Genomic DNA, 20,860 nt, shown 5'->3' on the forward strand with positions numbered 1-20,860 from the left:
GGTCACACAGGTAGGAAGTATCTGAGGCCGGATTCTAACCCAGGACCTACCGTCTCTAGATCTGACTCTTCATCCACTGAGTCACCTAACTGCCCCCCATAGAAACAATTTTTGACAGTTGTTACTTCCCATTTTGCATTAATTAATCTCCTCTTTTAATGTCACAATCAAATCTGTATTTGTAGGTGACTTAATAGCATTTCCAGTCTGTTCTGCCTTTCTGCCTCAATTGTTAAGACCAGTAGTGACTTTGGGCTGCTTTCATATTGTGTTTTTAAATCAGTTGTACAACTTCAATTGGAATGTCATATTTTCTCTGAATATGTGAGTTTTTGATATTGCCGGTATTGGTAATGCTAATTTTTAAACTTTTTTTTTTCTTGAACCCTTACTTTCCATCTTGGAGAGAATACTGTGTATTGGCTTCAAGGCAGAAGAATGGTAAGGGCTAGGCAATGGGGGTTAAGTGACTTGCCCAGGATCACACAGCTGGGAAGTGTCTGAGGCCAGATTTGAACATAGGACCTCCCATCTCTAGGCTTGGCTCTCAATCCACTGAGCTACCCAGCTGCCCCTAATTTTTAAACTTTTTAACAAAATGTAGTGACTTTTCTGGTAAGGATATAGATGGTCCAAATGAGAAGTTCAATTTTAATTGGTATTCATGCTTACCCTATTAAGGCCAGTGAACCAAGGCAGTCAAAAGATGAAGCAAATGAACTCTCAGTTTAATTGGATTTGTAATGAATGGCCTTGTATTCCAGAACTTTGTAATTATATTACTTGGAGAGTGTCATTGGCATACCTAATCTTAAATACTTAAACAGCTTTGGTCTTCTGGTTTGACTAGGAATAGTTAAATGGGGATTTTATATAAAAGACTGTGTTGTTAACTTTAACCTATACATAAATTGTTTTCATGTACAACTGATAGCTTTCCGATAAAGTAATAACTATCATTTTCCAGGTGTTTAATGATCCTATCCATGGCCACATAGAGCTTCACCCACTTCTTATCAAAATCATTGACACACCTCAGTTTCAACGTCTGAGATATATTAAACAGCTTGGAGGATCTTACTATGTTTTTCCAGGTGCTTCACATAATCGATTTGAACATTCTCTGGGGTAAGGATGAAATATTCACCTAAACATAGGTACTATAAATGAATCATTCTTTATGAGTTTCCATTACAAAGAATTAGATTTAAGTCTTGCCCTGATTATCTGTTTTGGTAGTTTTTAATGGAAATTCCTTTAGCACAGTTAAACATTGTTATGATATGATTTGTTTCTGACTTGTTTACCTCCTAAGAGAAGGTGATTGGGCTGGTCGAAACAATTTATTTTCAGAGTATTTCAGGGACCCTTTTTCTTTTACCTTCTTATTAATATTATAGTCTAAATTTTAAGCCCTTCATTTTTCCTACTATCTGCTTATCCTCATTTAAATTGAGCCTTTAAAACCAATATTAAATAATGTTTTAGGAAAAATATGAATTTGAAAGACAAGATTAAAGCAGCAACAGCATTGTTAGAATTGATGTCTTTTTTCCCATAGCATGAAGGAAATGCTTCTGGGCGGCAGGAAGTTTAGATAGTTTTCCTGTTTTCTTTTTTGAGACAGTTCTTTCCAGTAGAATTCTATTATATGATATCATGTGAATTATTAAAGAATCACATTTAACTCATATTAAATTGTGAATACGAAAAAAATTATACACGGGCCTTTTTTTTTTAATTGCCTCTACATGAGCTCCTTTCTTAGAAACTTAAGTTTATTTAGAAAGTTCTTAAAAACTTAGAAACAGAAGGTTCTTTATCTTTTTATGTGATATAGACTCCTCTGGTAATGTGGTGAAAGCCTATGAACTCCTCAAATGAATGTTTTTAAATTCATAAAATAAATACATAATGTTACAAAAAATCCAACTATAACAGACTGTAATTATTTTAAATGTTTAACAGTTCAAGGAACTTTGGTTAAGAACCTAGGCTCTATAGGAATGTCAACAAATATAACCATTCTTTGGAACCTGAAGAGAGGAGTAATTTAAAACAAGGAACATCCTCCCTCTGATTACTAAAGGTCCTTGACTCTCACAATGATTTGTGGGGAGATGCATGGCCTCCAATAGGTCAAAAGTCACATAGAATTACATGTAGAAAAGGTACCTTCTTTATTGAAGAAATAGAATGGCTCTCAAATTGAGATTCTATTTTTTTCTTGCTTCACAGTGTCGGGTATCTAGCAGGATATCTGGTCCGCACTCTTCAAGAAAAACAGCCTGAGCTACAGATAACTAATCGGGATATACTTTGTGTTCAGATAGCTGGGCTCTGTCATGATCTAGGTAAATATGTACACAAAAGAGCTGACATGTTAAAACATGATTTAATATGAATATTGGCAGTTATTCTTTTATTTTTTTAAGAGACCACAATCAACTAAGGATAATAGGTATCATAAGTTCTCTTTACAATACCTCAGTGAATATCAGCATCCAAATATGTTAATTCTATCGTATGTGGCATAGGTCCCAAGCATTTTTAACTCTCAAGTCCTGTTGTCTAGATGGAGGATTTCTGCTATAATATGTCATCTACAATATGAAAATACACTTTAAATCACTGTTGATTAGAGAAATGCAGATTAAGACAACTCTGAGGTGCCACTCGCACTTAGCAAATTGGCTAATATGACAGAAAAGGAAAATGACAAATGTTGTAGGAAATGTGGGGAAATCAGGATACTAATACACTGTTCCAACTGATCCAAAGGAGAGCAATTTGGAATTGTGTCCAAAGAGCTAAAGAACTGTGCATATCCTTTGCCTCAGCAATACCACTTCTAGGTCAGTATCTCAAAGAGATCGGAGCAAAAAGAAAAGGATCTGTATGTACAAAAATATTTTTATGGCAGCTCTTTTTTGGTGGCAAAGGACTGGAAATTGAGGGCATGCCTATCAGTTGGAGAATGGCTGAACAAATCATAGTATGATTGTGATGGAATACTGTTGTGCTATAAGAAATGATGAAAGAGATGATTTCAGAAAAACCTGGGAAGACTCATGAAATGATACAAAGTGAAGTGAGAAGAACCAAAAGAACATTGTACATAGTCACAGCAACATTGTAATGATGGTCATTTGTGAATGAGTTAGTAATTCTCAGCAATACAATGATCCAAGACAGTTCCAAAGGACTTTAGATAAAAAATGCTTTCTATTCCAGAGAAAGAACTGATGGAGTCATAGTGCATATTGAAAACATACTTTTTTACTTTCTTTTTCTTTTTTTTAGGTTGTTCTGTGTTTTCTTCTGTAACATGGCTAATATGAAAATGTGCTTTCCTGACTGTACGTGTATAATCTATATAAAACTGCTTTGTGAAGAAGGGGATATATAAGAGAGGGATAGAAATTTGAAGCTCAAATTTTATTTTTATTATCATACAAAACACTTCCATATTGATCATTGTTGCAAGAACACACTCGTACAAAACCAAAACCCCAAAATAAAACTGTAACCACACTGATATGAAAGAGGGTATGCTTTGATCCTCTTCCATCCAACTCCAGAAGTTCTTTCTCTGGATGTGGATAGCATTCTCCTTCGTAAGTCTTTCAAGGTTTTCCCAGATCATTGCATTACTGAGCGTCACCAAGTTTTTGCAGTTGATCATCGTATAATGTTGCTATCACTATACAATATTCTTCCAGTTCTGCTTATTTCACTCTGCATCCTTTCCTGCAGATCTTGCTTATCACCTTGCTTATCATTTCTTTTAGCACAATAGCTTTCCATCACCACCATGTACCATAATTTGTTCAACCATTCCTCAGTTGATGGACACCCCTTCAATTTCCAATTTTTTGCCATCACAAAAAGAGCTGCTATACGTATTTTTATACAAGTAGGTCCTTTCCCTATTTTTATTATCTCTTTGGGATATAGACCCAGTAGTAGTATTAAAGGATCAAAAGGTATGCACAGTTTTATAGCCCTTTTTTCATAGTTCTAAATTGCCTTCTGGAACGGTTGGATCAGTTCACAACTCACCAACAATGAATCAGTGTCCCAATTTTGCCACATCCCCTCCAATATTTATCATTTTCCATTATTGTCACATTGGCCAATCTGTTAGGTGTGAGGTGGTACCTCAGTGCTATTTTAATTTGCATTTCTCCAAGAGTAATTTAGAACACTTTTTCATATGATTATTGATAGCTTTGATTTCCTCATCTGAAAATTGCTTGTTCATATCTTTTATCATTTGTCAATTGTGAATGGTTTGTATTCTTATGAATTTGACTTAGTTCTCTGTAAATTTGAGAAATTAGCCCTTTCTCAGAGAAATTTGTTATAAATTTTTTCCCCATTTTATTGTTTCCCTTCTAATCTTGGTTACGTTAATTTTGTGTATACAAAAGCTTTTTAATTTAATATAATCAAAATTATTCATTACATCTTATAATGCTCTCTATCTCTGGTTTGGACATAAATTCTTCCTTTCTCCACAGATCTCCCAGGTAAACTATTCCATGTTCCTCTAATTTAGTTATGGTATCACTATATGTAAATCATATACACATTTTGACCTTTTCTTGGCAGAGTGTCAGTTATTGGTCTATATCTAGTTTATGCCATACTGTTTTCCAATTTTCCCAGCAGTTTTTGTTAAATAGTGAGTTCTTATTCCAAAAGCCAGGGTCTTTGGGTTTATCAAACACTAGGTTGCTAAGGTCATTTACCCCTGTATATTATGGATCTAATTATTCCATTGATCTTGGAACTCAAAATTTTTAAAAAATTAATGTTAAAAATTGCTTTCACATGTAATTGAGAAAATAAGCAATTAAAAAAAAAAGTTGGTCCCTAAGTGGTGAAGTATTTTGGTCACCGCAATTTGAAACAACTGTCTTCTTAAGCATGGAGAAGATATGATGTATATTGTTGGGGCTTTTAATGGATAGTTTTGAATTAAGGATAAATGAAGAAGAATGGGAAAAATGAATTCACTCTATTTAGCAGTATGAATTAATATTTTTTATTTCCTTCTTTTTTAAGGTCATGGACCATTTTCACACATGTTTGATGGAAGGTTTATTCCTCTTGCTCGCCCAGAGTTGAATTGGAGGGTATGTAATATAGTCATATTTTCGTACAGAGTAAAAGGATTAAACATTATCAAATCCTATTATGTGCCAGACACTTGTGTAAAATTCTGGAGATACAAATACAAGCAAAAAAGATAGGCTCTACCTTCTGAGAGCTTACGTTTTAATGAGGGAAACAACATAAAGAGGAAAAGCAAGGAGAGAAAAGAAGAGAAGGCCTCCTGGATGCCACATATCCAGAATTTAGAGGCTGTCAAGGAGTTGAAAAGTCCACAGAAAGGGAAGTGGACCCAGGAGTGAAGTGAGCATGACCTAGGCACCTCATGAAATGGAGATCTAGCCTAGAAACTTTTGGCTTTTGCTTCATACAAGAATTTACCACGGAGTCTTTTAAATAGTCAACCCTGTTGTTGTTTACATCACCTACATTTCCCATTTTATCTTACTCCTTTTCTTCCCAGAAAGCAGTCTCTTTTAACAAAAGAGGATGGGAAATAGTTCAGAAAAACTAACCACCACAGCAAAAAAGTTTGACATAATATGCAGCATCCCACACCCAGTCTCCTACCTCTGAAAAGAAGCAGGAGGTGGCATTTTCTTTTTATCTCTTTTTGGAGGCCAAATTTAGTATCATTTAGTTTGGATTTTTTTTTTGTCTTTCTACTTATGTTGTTCTCTTTGTTTTATATATTGTTGTTACTGTTCACTTCACTTCTCATGAATTCCTGTGTCTTCTTGTGATTTTCTGTAGTCATCATTTCTTAAAACCCAGAAACATTCATGTACTTGCCACTTGTTTATAGTTAGTTCCCCATTTGATGGGCACCTATTTTGTTTTCAATTCTTTGCTATCATTAAAAGTGCTACTATGAATAGTTAGCTATATTTGGGGCCTTTCTTTTTTTGTCAGTGATCTTCTTGGGGTATATATGCCTGGCAAGTGGAACCTCTGGGTCAAAGAATATTAAATTAACTTTTTGTATTTGCATGCTTTATAGTTAAACTCCAGAACATAAAATTTTGGAGCAGCTTATTTTAACATAAGGTAGTTCAAATGAAATCTACAAGTAAATGATTTCTAGAGAATAGAACAAAATATCATAGAGAAGAGAGATTAGATTTATTGTGCATAGCCCCAAAAGGCAGAGCAACTAGAAACAATGTAGAAAAGTTAATAGAGAAGCTGATTGGGGCTAGCAAGGTGGCTCAGTGGATAGAGAGTCAGGCTTGGCGAGAAGAGGTCCTAGGTTCAAATGTGGTTTCAGATACTTCCTACCACTATGACCTTGGGCAAGTCACTTAACCCCATTGGCCAGCCCATACCTCCCTTTTGTGTTGGAATGAACACAGAGTATTGATTCTTAGACAAAAAGTTTGGGTTTAAAAAAAATAGAGAGGCAGATTTCAGTTTGATATAAGGGGAAATTACTTAACAGAGTTTTCTGGGAAGGTAATGCATTCCCTCACTCATTGACGGTGTTTTGGTAGATAGTGAACTTGCCAGTCTTATAGCAAAGGATGTTTTGGATTTGGAATAGTCTAGGTGTTCTCTGAGGCCTTTTCTAGCCTAAGGATTCTTTAGTTATAGAATAAAATCTAGTGGGATAGGTGAAATGTGCACAGTTGACTGTAATACAAAATAGTGATAATTCACATTTATCTAGCACATTCAGTCTACAGAGTGCTTTCCTCAGGGCAGCTCTGTGAAGTAGACAGGAACCTAGTTCGAGTATTTTCTTTATTCTAAAGATGAAGCTGAGACTGAAACTAGTCAAATGACTTTGCTACCATCATACCACTAGTTGATATCCAAGAAAGAACATGAATCTGTGTCTTTTGACTCCAAGATCATTACCCTTCCTTGCTGCCATACTGACCCTCTTAAGTGGTTCTGTAAGTTCATGGTATGGTGTGGAAGGTGAAATGTTTGAGGAAACAAAAGTATGGATTTCTTAAACAGTGCATGTCAATTGCCTAACCATCAGCCCCTTCCTCAGTTGGGGCTGAACCTCAACTGCAAAGGGAGACAGATTTTTATACATTTAAAAAAATTTTTAATAAAAAAAATCAGCTAATTAAAAGAAAACAGTTAACCAGCCTACAACATTAGGTAATCTGATTTCTAATTGGAGGAGAGATTAGAGACTTTCCAAGTTGGGAAGGTGAAAGCAAACAGTACAATTCCTTAAAATCAGAAGGGATGTCCTATTCCCCATAAGTGCGTATCCAGTCAAAGGAACATGAAAACAATAATTGATTGATCAAAATGGGACCAGTTTTCAGAAAAGACAAATGGGTTGGTTGAGATGATCAGTTGTGATAAAACTTCTTTCATCAGTCTTTGGGTCTGACTGGGTCCTGGTCAACATGACCCAGGTCTTAGTTGAGGATCAGTAGATAGGATAGCAAGTAGAGGTGATCCAGCTTCCAGCCAGGCATATGTTCATATGATGCAATACAGTTTTCTCCAGTTCCCACAACTGAATAAAATTTTGGTTTTTTTTCCCTAACAAACCAGAAGTCAGACTAGACCCTGAGCTAGCTCCTGAATGAAGTCCCAAGATAGAGTCAGTGTTTTACTCAATCCCTACAGTTAATCATTTGCTGTTCTAATCCCCTCAATGGGAAGATGGAACAATTCTAGCAGTTCGTTAGAGTAGAAAGAGCGCTAGATTTGGGGGTGGGAGGTGGGGAGGGAAGTGTCAGAGGACCTGGGTTCCAGTCTTGGCTCTTCCACTTTGCAAACCTTGAAGTGTTATATAAATTGTAGCTATTTTTATTATATTAGTAAACATAAAGAAGTTAATGGATTCTTCTTTGAAAGTTAATTTTGGAGAAAGAATCCTAGACATGGCTTTTGGTCTTGGCTTTCCCATTAGATAGCTGTGCCATCTCAGGCAAGCTCTTTGGCACCTCTGGGCTGACCTCTGGGCTGTGATTCCCTCAAGAACAGAAGGAAGAATTTGGGCTGTGTGATCTTAGACTTCCTTCCTTCTCTCAGATTCTGTGATTTTATTTTTGAAAGTTATTTGGAGCTAAGTGTGATGAATAAGGTGGACAATCAATTTCTGGGTAGTTGTGAGGTTTTTTTAAAGCTTTTTTGTGTGTTTTTGTTTAACACGACTAAGCTAAGTAGACTGATGGCTTTTTGGTAAGGATTTACTGAATATTTATTAAATTGTTGAAATATTTCTTCCTGCAAAAATTATTTAATAACTAATGATAATCCTAACGCTTCTGAGAATTCCTTCATTACTAACTTTGCCTGATTTAATTGCTTCGTATTTTCAATTCTGATTAAACTTTACCTTCTATTTCTAATGCCCCTGTAGACAATCATTCTTTCTTCACAAAGACATTGTCCTATATATAAGATTTTATCTGACTAAAGCAAAGATTTCATTAAAATCAAAAAATTTACTTTCTTTCAAAGTAAACATTTTCAAAACAGATTAGAAAGTTTAAAATGTATGACCCTGGGCGAATCATTTAATCCCAGTTGCCTACCCTTTACCCCTCTTCTGCCTTGGAACCAATACTTGGTATTGATTCTAAGACAAAAGATAAGAATTAAAAAAAAAAGAACCCGTAACTTCATGTATTGTGTAATATAAAATAATGTATTTTTCATAATAAATTCCTTCATTTAACAATTATTTATTGAGTACCTGCTCCATGGAAGATACATACAATTATCCTTTCCACAGCCTGGGGATTTGGGGTATGGCACCCCTGCAATATAGAAAATCCTTGTAAAATTTTTTGGTCCTCCCTTTGTACCAGAGAAGTCTGAATTTTTTCTTTTATGGGGTGTTTACAATACTTCATTGTAAATTTTGGGTTAAGTGTGCATCTCTGAATTTCTAAACTTTTTATGTGTCGTCTGTGGCTTCCCAAAAACTCAGCAAAAATTTCCATTTCATTTCTTATGCCAACCCAAGATATATCAAAACTGCATTAGGGAAAGTCGTGATGTTGAAAGGGTAACTGTTACCATATATGCATGTTGGATCTTTTTTTTTTCCCAAGACTGATTTCATCAGTATGGAGAATTTCTGGTGTGCAAACTCCCTCTATCAGCACAGATCAACAAAACTATTCTGCACCTTGGAGTCCTAGAGAGGCCCCAGGGACACTAAGAGATTGAATGACTTTCCTAGAGTCTCACAAGCATCATATGTCAGAGGCAAGAAGGGAATCCAGTGTGCCAGTGCTGCCAAATATTATCTATTTGCAACTAGATTGAGCAATGAATACTTAGTAGCTATGTGACCTTGGGCAACTCACTTACCCTATGACTACTTTAGTTTCCTCATCTACGAAAATGGCATTTACTCCCAGGTTTGTAAGATAAAAAGGCACTTTGCTCTAGGTTTGTTGTAAGAAAAAAAATCAGATAATATTTGTAAAGCATTTTGCAAACCTTAAAATGCCATGTAAATTAGTAAACCTATAGAAATTAGTACATTTTGGGACACTAACAATATTGAGTATTTCAAAAGAACTGTGATGACTTTGGTTTAAGTTATGACTATCCCTCTCCCCTCTGCAAATGATAACTTATGCATACTTTGGTAGATGATAACATGAGTTTCTGGGGCCAAAAGAATTCATCATCATCTAACATTATGGTAGAGGCTCTCCTAAACTTAGTTAAGTTGGCCATCAAGATGACAGACATAATCTATTGCTTAAGTCTCTACTCCGGACAACTAGTTGGCTCCATGGAGTCAGGAAGACTTCATATTCCTGAGTTCAAATCTGGCCTCAGATGCTTTACTAGCAGTGTGACCCTGGGCAAGTTACTTAACCCTCTTTGCCTTTAATGGAAAAGCAAAAGCCTTGATTCAGAGCCATTTCAAATTGCTAGAATTTCCTTGTGGTTGTGTTTAATTTGCAAAGGCTTTGAGAATCCAGGGCTGCCTCCATTCCAGCTAGAGTTGGAAGAGGATTTCAGTGGAAGATTTTTAATAAGAATAACTCATTAATGCAGAGTACTGATTGTACAATTAAGATCACATTGGTAACTTTAAGAGCAGTTTCAGTGAAGTAGTGATGGCAAAAACCAGATTGGAAGGGACTGAGGAGGAAGTTGAAGGAGAGAAAATGGAGGCAGGATGGTTTTTCTAGGAATTTGGACTGTGAAAGAAAGATAAATAGAACGATAGGTTAAGAGACAACTCAGTCCAGAGAAGGTTTGGGGTTTGTTTTTTGTAAGATTGGGGGGGGGATGATTGGACATGTTTGTAGGCAGCAGGGAAGGAGTTAGTAGATAAAGAGAAATTCAAGGGATATGTGTGTATGTGAGTAAGGCAGAGAGAGAATATGATTGAAGGGGCAAACTCTTGGAAGATACGGGAAGAAATGAGATTAAAGGCCCAAGAAGAGAGATTTAGTATTGACAAAGAGAAGAGCCATTTTTTTTCCTTAGACTGGAGCAAGGGATAAGAGAATGAGATATGATTTTGAGGGCTTTTGGGGGGGGGGGGGAAGAAAACTAATAGATAGCCTCAGTTTTCTCTAAAAGAGTAATTTGAGAAAAGAGGAAATGTGGCACAGACGCTGTAGGAGTCCATTAGGGAAGATTACTAGGATTATTTTGGATCAGTGAAGTGAATTGAGATTAGATAACACAAAATTGTAGTGAACTCATTCTATACTGTAAGACTTCCTCCTGCAGCTATCAGTCTGGAATAAGAGCAAATAAGACCAGCCTCATGGTGAGAATAACCTAGAGTTAGGGCTTAAGGGGTGGGGAAAATGAGCAAAGGGCTAAGAACTTGGGACTGGGACAGAAAAATGTGTGAAGTGGAATAGATTAATAACTGTTATAATAAGATTGCAAAAGGAGGGAGGGGAAACCAGAGCAGAGTACCGTAATGCCCTTGGAGGGCAGAGGGCAGGGAGGGTTAGACAGACTAGAAGTTTCAGTGGAGGAACTAGACCAAGAAGACTTTAACTTCATGAATTATTTATTATTATTTTTATTTTTGAAATCCTTACCTTAGGTAATAAAGTAATAATAAACAATATTATGTATTGGTTCCAAGGCAGAAGATCAGTAAGGGCTAGGCAGTGGGATGGGGGTGGGGTGTTTAAGTGACTTGCCCAGGATCACACAGCTAGGAAGTGTCAGAGTACAGATTTGAACCCAGGACCTCCCATCTCTAGACCTGGCTCTCAATCCACTGAGCCACCCAGCTTCCCCCTCATGAATTATTTTTAAAAAATATTTTAATAACTGTGTTTCAGCATAATTTTCTTTGTAATCCTATGTGTTTTATAAATTTAAAAATATTCTTCTGAGAAGAGGTGTAAAGGCTTCCCCAGACTGCCAAAAAGGGTCCATGACGCAAGAAAAATTAAGAACCCCTAAACTATTGGCAAGTAAGGTGGCTCAATGGATGGAGAACCAGACCTGGAGACAGGAGGTCCTGAATTCAAATTTGACCTCAGACACTTCCTAGCTGTGTGAGTCACTCAACTCCAACTGCCTGGCCCTTACCTCTCTTCTACCTTGGAATCAATATATAGTATTGATTCTAAGATAGAAAGTAAGAGCTTAAAAATAACAAATAAATAAATAGATAGATAAAAGAACCCTAGACTAGAAGTTGCAGTGAGGACAGAGAAAAGGTTTGCAGAGAGAAGGAAATAATTTTCTAGTAAGCATCTACTATGTGCTAGGCCCTATACTAAAAGCTTAACAAATATTAACTCATGATTCTCCCAACAACCCTATGAGGTAGGTGCTATTATTAACTGCATTTACAGTTGAGGAAACTGAGCTAAGGGTTAACTGCCTTGCCAGGAGTCACACAGCTAGTAAGGCAGCAGGGAAGGAGTTGGTGGATAAAGAGAAATTCAAGGGTTACATGGGTATGTGAGTGAGCAGAAAGAGAATGATAGAAGTAAACTCCTTGAAGATATGGGAAGGAATGAGATTAAAAACACAAGAAAAAGGATTTAGGGGTTTTTTTTAAATCCTTAACCTCTGTCTTAGAATCAATACTGTGTTGGTTCCAAGGCAGAAGAGCAGTAAAGGTGAGGCAATAGGGGTTAAGTGACCTGCCCAGGGTCACACAGCTAGGAAGTGTCTGAGGTCAGATTTGAACCCAGGACTTCCTGGCTCTGTGCCTGGCTCTCCATTCACTGAGCCACCTGGCTGCCCCCTGAAAGATGGAATTTAGTATTGACAAAGAGAAAAAGAGCCTTTTTTTTTCTTAGACTAGAGTAAGGGATAAGAGAATGAGAGATGATGTGTGTGTGTGTGTGTGGGGGGGGGTGTATTTCAGGTAAAAAAGGAAAACTAATAGTGGTCTCAGGTAGAGATGGAGGGATAAGGAGTTAGGTTCAGGGAGAGGAGTCTCAGAGTTATCTGTTATGGAGCTGGAGCACTTCCAGGAGATGATGGGGTTTGGGGTATTAATACTCTTATTACTGAAGTGTTTGGAAGGTATATCACAGGAGCTGAGCTTCCCTTGATTCCACTTGCCTCCAGAATAAAACACAAACTCCTGTGCTTGCCATTTAAAACCCATCTTGGCCGGCTTCAGCTTGTTTTTCTAGGCTGCTCACTCCCCTTGAGGTACTCTGCGGTGCAGCCACCTTGGCCTCCCTCGTAGGTACCCTTCCGTCCTCTGGCTCCATGCCTTTAAGGCTTTTTTAGGTTGCCTCCTGAGCCTGGAATTCTCTCCCTCCTCACCTCTGTGCTTGGACCTTCTGGCTGCTTTCTTGGCTGAGCTCAAGCAACACCTCCTACATGAGGCTTCCTGGCTTTCCTCAGTCGTTAGTGCAGAGCTTCCATAGTTACTCAGCTCTGAACATATTGTATCTTCCAGAAGAAATCCAAGTTCCTTTAGGGCAGGAGCCAATTCCCTTTTGTATTTCTGACTCGTCCCTTGCACAATCCCTGGAAGAGAGCAGGCGCTTAATGCTTATGGATGCAGGAGAGCCCTGAACTGGCTTGGCTGGACATTTGTGGGGGCACGAGCACATATAGTGAAGTCCCCATATGTAAGAGCAGGGACATTCCCTCCTAGAGAAGACACCGAGCCCAGTACCGAACTCCTTGAGAAAATGAGGGGAATGTTATGGCTTCTGGTGGATAATTGCCACCAGGTCTGTTACATGATATAGAATAAATAGTATTACTCAAAAAAGAGAAGAGGTGGGGAAGCTGGATGGCTCAGTGGGTGGAGAGTCAGGCCTAGAGATGGGAAGTCCTGGGTTCAAATCTGGCCTCAGACACTTCTCAGTTGTATGACCCTGGGCAAGTCACATAACCGCCATTGTCTAGCCCTTTCTACTCTTCTGCCTTGGAACCAATACACAGTATTAATTCTAAGACAGAAGAGAAGGGTTGGGAAAAAATGAGGACGGATGACTGAATATTGGGAGGAGGGAGTAAGGTAGGTGTTTGAAGTCAGAGGAAGACACTGAAAGTATACTTCCTCTTTCACTTAGCCTAGTGGGTTTTTAGGGGCACGTACTCATGGTTCTAGAGGCAAAAGCAGCCTCAAGAGGTCATCATCTCTCCCCTTTATTTTACAGATGAGGAAATTGAAACCCAGGGAAGTGGGAATTTGTCCAAAACTACATAGGCAATAGGCATAAGAGAAAGCATTTTAGCACTGGAGGAACCTGTTTTATTTTTGTTTTTCAGATGTGTGGGGGGGCATTGAGGGTTTGTTTGTTTTTGAGGAGTTTGAAGTTTCCATGGTTGCAGAAAGTTGGAACAAGTGTGAAAAGAGGTATATAAAATAGTAGAACAGAGATTCCAGGAGGCAGGCTAGGAAATGAAGACAAGGCTACTGTTCAGGGATTTAGGAACTTTGGAGGGATAGGCATGAGATAGGTGGGGATGAGAGAATAGAAAGCTGTAGCAAGGAAAGGAGATTTTTTTTTTAGGTAGCCTTAGATTCTGTTGGTTTTTTTTTTTACCTCCTTTTAAAAAAAACCTCTTGGGGGCAGCTGGGTTGCTCAGTGGATTGAGAGCCAGGCCTAAAGAGGGGAGGTCCCAGGTTCAAATCCGGCCTCAGACATTTCCCAGCTGTGTGACCCTGGGCAAGTCACTTGACCCCCATTGCCCACCCTTACTACTCTTCCACCTAGGAGCCAATACACAGAAGTTAAGGGTTTAAAAATGTAAAAAAAAAAAAAAAAAACTCTTACCTTATGTTGTTAAATTTGGGATTAAGTGACTTGCCCAGGGTCACACAGCTAGGAAGTGTCTGAGGCCAGATTTGAACCTGAGTCTTTCAGAATCCAGGCCTGGTGCTGTATCCACTGTGCTAATTCTGAATTACAAAATTCATATCAACAAAGGGCAGTAGATTGCCCCATCCTTCCCAGTAGCAGGAGGAACTGTGTCCCAGGTTCAGCTAGGATGTGCATTTATCATCATCCTCCTGGCAGTGTAAGAATGATAGATGGAGAGAACCCAAGTGTGTTTGATCGACTTGTGTAGGTGTGAAGCCTGTCTGTGGGTAACTCTCCACCTTTGCCCTGAGGATTATCAGAGATGGACAAGAACTGGCTTTCACATAAAGGACCTTTGGGGTTTGGCATTAACTGTTTGCCAGGACTTAGCGAATGGCCTGGCCCCCCAAAAGTATCTATTGAAACCAGTTCTCTGTCAAGGACAGCCTCCCCAAGTTTCCCCTCACACCCTCAGCCCATTTCAGGATTTCTAAGGAATTCTAATCTGACTGCTTTTCTCAGACAGGCTGGTTTATTAAGTCAGGATCAAGGAAGGGACAGGCGGCCCTATTCTGCCAAGATATGTATGGGGTCCTTTCTGCCCAGGCCAAGCCAAGGCTGTGGCCTGGAACACTCTTCCTTCCTTTCCTCTCACCTGTTCTCTAATCTAATCTACAGACAAGGTTCACAAAGGTCTTTCTCAGTTGGCACAGAGCAGGATAGAAAGTCTTCAGGCTGACTCAGCAAACCTCTCTGGCCAGTGACCCCTTCAGCTGCTATAATCAGCCTCTTTGGTGTTATACAGGGAAACAGGAACACTCTCAAATCTTCAGAGCACACGGAGAAAGATAGGGAACTCAGGGAAAGCCTCGGGTACTCAGTGTGGAATCCTGAGGCGAGGTCAAGTCCTCCCTCCTGCGCAGAGCTCAGAGACAAAGTCCCCTCCCCCAGTTCTGTCTCCCCCAATCCTCCGTTGCTCCTTCAAGGACGCTCCTGTCCTTCAAGCTTGCGTGCAACATTCCGAAGATCTCTCTGTGCCAAACTTTTCCTACAGCAGGTTGGAGAGAGGACATGATTGAGTTTTTGAGCCTTTGGTTCAGGGCTGGTCTCCAAGGTGAAAAGAAGCCGATGGAGCAAGCCTGGTGGCTTGAGACCTGTTGTCTGGACCCTTCTGCCTAGGATCACTTCTTAGGAAATATGTTGCCTCCCACTGAAATCAGGTGGGGTGCTCTTTAAGATTTAAAGGAATAAGAATCCATCAATTAGCTCACCAGTTTATTTTTATTCAATAGAATTATGACTAAATTAGTTCTTTTAATGTTCTCCTCTAAAAAGAAACACTAAGCAAAGAGACAGAAACAAGTAGAAATTTTGCCTTAGTGTAATAGATATTGTGAAAGACTTTATCTTTTTAGTAAGTTAATTTTTTGCCAATTACATGTGATTAAAAAATTTCCACGAGTTTTCTAAAGTTATATGATCCAAATTGTCTCCTTCTCTTCCTTTCTCCCCCACTTCCCAGAGCTGGCAAGCAATTCAGTCTTTTATACATGCATTATCACATAAAACATTTCCATATTATTCATTTTTGTGAGTAATCTTATAAAACCCAAACCCCCAAACATAAACACAAATAAACAAGTGAAAAATCATATGCTTTCATCTGCATCTGACTCCAACAGTTCTTTGGCTAGAAGTGGATAGCATTCTTTTTCATTAGTGCCTCAGAATTGTCCTGGATCATTGTATTATTGTTAGCAGCTCAGTCTCTCTTAGCTGATCTTTCCACAATATTGCCATTACTGTGTATAATGTTTTTCTGGCTCTGCTTATTTCACTCTGCAAAAGTTCATGTAGGTTTTTCTAGCTCTTTGTGAAAGACTTTCTTATCACAAACACATACCCAAATCTACTAACATATAGATACATAGCTACATAGTTGCACACCCATCCAAAAAAAAACAAAAAACAGCAGATCAGTTAGGTCTAGATTTTTAAAATGTGGTCAGTTAAAAAAAAAGCAAATATGTTGCCGTTGCCTCTGTCTCCAAGTCTGATTGTGGCTTGTGAGGGATTTTGTGGACTGGTAAATTTGATAAATTGATGGCTTTTTTGAAGATGTTCCTGTAAGATTGCATTTATCGGAACCTGCTAAGAACATGACATGCTAGCTGAGAGGGGTATGGTAGATCCTGAAATATCAGGATCCTTGGGAACCAAGAACAGTTTCAGTCATGATCATCAAGGATGTGTCAGGAGTGAAATTCAGCAAAGGTAGACTGAGGTACATTTTGTTCCTAGTAAGGTAACATTTTATTAACAGGATTGCTGTCTGTCATTAGAATGGGTTAATAGCTGCCTCATCCCCCAGAGACCCTGAGATGGAGACTCAGCTCCTTTTTTATAAGATTAGAACAATGTACAGAACAGATTAGGTGAGGAAATAATGCTATTTGTTTTAGGGTATAACGATTAAAAATGATAAAGGCTGATATTATGAGGAAAAGTAATATTTTAATTACCATGGCCATGTTGGTAAAATATATAAGACCACGCACCTGATAAAAGCTATTTTAAACCTCCAGGCAATTTTCTTCCCTCCATCTTGCTGCCTCGTACCAAAAGAGGCCAAGCCCAAGCTCCACCCCTAATTTAAGTCACGCTTTATGTTGGTTCCCGTTGTCACGTCCAAAACTGGAAACCCATTGGATCATGGAAAATGTAGTCTCAAAGTCCCCCACATGTCCACAGGAAGTTTGTCATATATCTACATATCTTGAGGCTTAATACTTCTAAATAGAACCCCAGTAATTTTAAATAACATGTTACCCCGCTGAGATCCAGTGAAAAAGACTGGTCTTTTTGGTGGATCTTAAACCATAGTCAACTTCTTAATTACAGAAAATTTGGGGATAAAAGAAAAGATGATAAAAACTAGCCGCATTGACAAAAAGCCAATTTGGGGCAGTCCCCTATTGGCATAAGAGTGTACATTCAAAACAAATGCATTCAACTCATTCAGCTCCCCATAGTTCAAATCAACTGCACCCCAAAGTTCAAATTTGGTTCTTCGTGATCCAATGAAAGCTCTTCAGGCATCTTCATGGTGTCTTCACCAAACAGGTTCGTTGTCTGGATTCTGGGGAGATGGCAAAATCCTTATCCTGAAATTACTCTCAAAAGAATTTAAACTTTACATTACAGATTATAAAACATACAATCCCTTTTGAGAATTATACATTACCCCCCTGAAATTACTCCAAAAGAGTTAAATTTTTTTTACATTATCGATTATAATACAGACATTATGATTTTTAAAACTTAACACACACACCCCTGAGGAAAATTTTAAATAACACATTTCTCCCCTGAAGAGGGTACCTCAGGTCAGCTAAGGATGCATCATGAGGTTGAGGATAGCAAGACTGGCTACGAAGGCGAGTCAGAGGGGAATAATCGGAGTGGTTGGGAGCTGAGAATGAGAGGCTGGCAACAACCCCCTCTTTCCCTCTTGTGACTAAAAAAGTGTTTATTGTTGGAGTCCATCTGCAAGGTTAAAGATTGTGGGCCAGATTCCTTTGGAAAACAAAACAGACCTCCTTGGAGGATAGCTCCTTGGTCTGAAGATACTAATGCAGACTTCCTGGTGTCCACCCACATCCTCCCAAGAACAGCAAAATTCCGTGATCAAGTATAGAATTGGATTTCTAAACTTAACTCATTGCAGGCCAGCTGCATTTATGAACTAATTTCAGAGACAAAGAACCATGTCTTAGGCCAATGATGGGCAAACCAAGGCCAATGGGCCAGATGCAGCCCCCTGAAATGTTCTATCATTATTCCTAATCTGACGAATACAATGAATAGGATACTATACAATGAAACTTTGAATGAGTTGCCTTAGAAACAGACTGACAGATGAGCATTTCCTTTCCTTTGGCCCCCTCTTTAAAAAGTTTGCCCATCACTGACTTGGGCAATTACAGGATAAAATCAATTAATTGTAAATAGGATCAATATATAAATGGCTAAAGAGTCAATTTAATTTTTACAAATCACATAGTCAAGTTTCTTCTGTTCTTATTTTTTCAGCATGAAAATGCTTCAGTCAAGATGTTTGAGCATCTGGTTAATGCCAATGGAATTGAAGATGTCATGAGGAACTATGGCCTTGTCCCAGAAGAAGATATATGTTTTATCAAAGAACAAATTGAAGGATCTCTTGATTCAACAGAAGAGAACTCTCAGGTGAGTTATAGGATTAGTTTGAGTTGCCTAATCCTTCTCAAATGAGTCACCAAATTTTCTTAGAAGCATCCCTGCAGGGCAGCTAGGTGGCTCAGTGGATTGAGAGCCGAGTCTACAGTCAAATCTGGCCTCAGATACTTCCTAACTGTGTGACCCTGGGCAAGTCACTTGACATTACCCTCACCCCCACCCCCATTGCCTACCCCTTAACACTCTTCTGCTGTGGAACCAATATACAGTATTGATTCTAAGATACGGGTTTTAAAAAAAAAAAGAAGCAGCACCCTAAAATGTAGTTGGATCCCAAGGGCAGCTGTATATAGTAATTTGAAAACTTGACCTGTAAATTATCATTTTCCTTTAAAATTTTTTATATTGGGCTATTTTGAAGGAACATTTAATTACATACATAATAGATTAGACTTTGGGGCCAAAAAAGGAGTTTTTATTCTTCAGAGCCCTAGCCCCATTCTCTTCAGAGTTTCTTCCAGCTCTTAATCTTTGATGCTAATGCTTGCTCAGACAGTAAAAGGTATGAAAGTTGTATAATTCCTGGAAAACTGCAAGAGGCAGAAAGATGGAAAAATTTTGAGGTTCTCCAAAGTCCATTGAACCAAAGGTTTTTTTCTTGAAATGTTTTTTCTATATTCCTTAGGAATAAATGTGTGTAATTTTAAAAACACATCTTAGAATTTTATACTTCTAAATGAGGACTTTCCCTTTCAAAGAGACTTTATACCCAAGTCAAAATTCAGTGATACTGTTGTTGCTCTAGAGTTTTGGAATTGTTTAAGGGCTGTCTTCAGAGATTGTATTCTTTTGCTTGTTCTTAGAGTTAATAAATCTTAGAATTTTAGGATTGCATGAACCTTGGAGATTTTCTAGGGCCAAATCCAACCTAAAGCATTAATTCACAGTGTGAAGTATAACATCCCCAACAAGTATATTACAAGCCTTCCACTGAAGACTTAATGGTTATGTTACCTCAAAAAGTAATCTGTTCCACTTGAGTAGATCTTTTAATTACTGAGAAGCTTTTTCTTATATGAACTAAAATCTGCTGCTATGAAACTTCTACTCATTGGTTCCAGTTCTGCCTTTTGTGCCAAGCAGAATGGGTCTAACCTTCTACAAGATAATCCTTTGAATATCGAAAGATGATGATCATGTCTCTTTATTCCCTCCCAAATTTCAACAACAACAACAAAAAAAACCAAAAGCAAAGACAATTGTCCAGATCAGATATTTCCTATTTTTTCAACTGATCCTAATATGGCATGGTTTCAAGACCCTTTATCCTCCATGCTTTATCCCTAATCCTGGATGTGTTTTTAGCTTACCCATTTTTTTCCTAAAATATAGTTCACAGAACTGAACACAATATTCCAGAAAACATGTGGCTAGAATAAAGGACCATCATCTTCCTTGTCCTGGACGGTGTTTCTGTTAATCTAGCCTTTTGTTTTATACCATTAACTCATTATGTAATCTCTAAAATCTCCAGATCATTTTTTTCCCTGAACTATTGTCTAGCTATATCCATCTCCATCTCATACTTATGCTGTGCAAGCAGGACTTTGTACTTATCCCTATTGAACTTCATTTTGTAAGATGGCCTGGGGGTTTGAGTGAGAGGCTTAAGGAAAATTAAACAGCTGGAGTCATTGTGAGTAGAGGTTCCTTTTGTCTTCAGGTCATTGGAAAAAATATTGATTAGGACAGATATATCTGTGATATATCACTAGAAACATCCCAGCAGAATGACATTTGTTCAATAGTCAAAACTCTTGGGTCCGGTGGTGTTCATTGGACAAACTCTACTCTCACTGTCCTGTTATCTAGTTCATATCTGTCCACCTTGTCCGCAAGGATATCATGAGAGACTTTATCATATATTTTGCTAAAATCCAAATATGCAATATCTATAATATTAACTTCATTGGCTTTATCTATTAAGATTACTAGATAATCTACCCCCCCCACCTATGAAGTTGGTCTGAGAGCTCAACTCAGTTTTTTAATAAACTCTTTTTAGCTCATGATTTAGCATTACTTCCCTTTAATAATCCTGTTTTCTAAAAAAATATGTTCAAATCACTGGATTAGAATCTGAAGAATCTATTTTCCCCCTCCCCATTTTTAATATTGCATCATCTATCCATCACCCGTCCTGAAGTTCCTCTCCAGTTTTCCATAGTTGTTTAAAGTCATTGATAGTGATTCAGAAGTCACAGCTAAAAATGTTTCTATAACTCTCAGATGCAATTCTTTTTTACATATATATATATATA

General features: G+C 38.1%; 1 protein-coding gene across 2 annotated transcripts in view; it reads left to right on the forward strand.

The window, feature by feature from the left end:
• The window catches only part of SAMHD1 (SAM and HD domain containing deoxynucleoside triphosphate triphosphohydrolase 1), a 60,684-nt gene that overhangs the window by 14,890 nt on the left and 24,934 nt on the right, over positions 1 to 20,860 (forward strand). For both annotated transcript variants that reach the window (XM_044664334.1, XM_044664335.1), the window contains exons 4-7: positions 968 to 1,128; positions 2,239 to 2,354; positions 5,071 to 5,141; positions 18,414 to 18,569. In XM_044664334.1, coding sequence (XP_044520269.1) covers positions 968 to 1,128; positions 2,239 to 2,354; positions 5,071 to 5,141; positions 18,414 to 18,569 — 504 coding nt within the window. The remainder of the gene's footprint in view (positions 1 to 967; positions 1,129 to 2,238; positions 2,355 to 5,070; positions 5,142 to 18,413; positions 18,570 to 20,860) is intronic.

Source organism: Gracilinanus agilis, chromosome 2, assembly GCF_016433145.1.
Source record: "Gracilinanus agilis isolate LMUSP501 chromosome 2, AgileGrace, whole genome shotgun sequence".
Lineage (NCBI taxonomy): Eukaryota > Metazoa > Chordata > Mammalia > Didelphimorphia > Didelphidae > Gracilinanus > Gracilinanus agilis.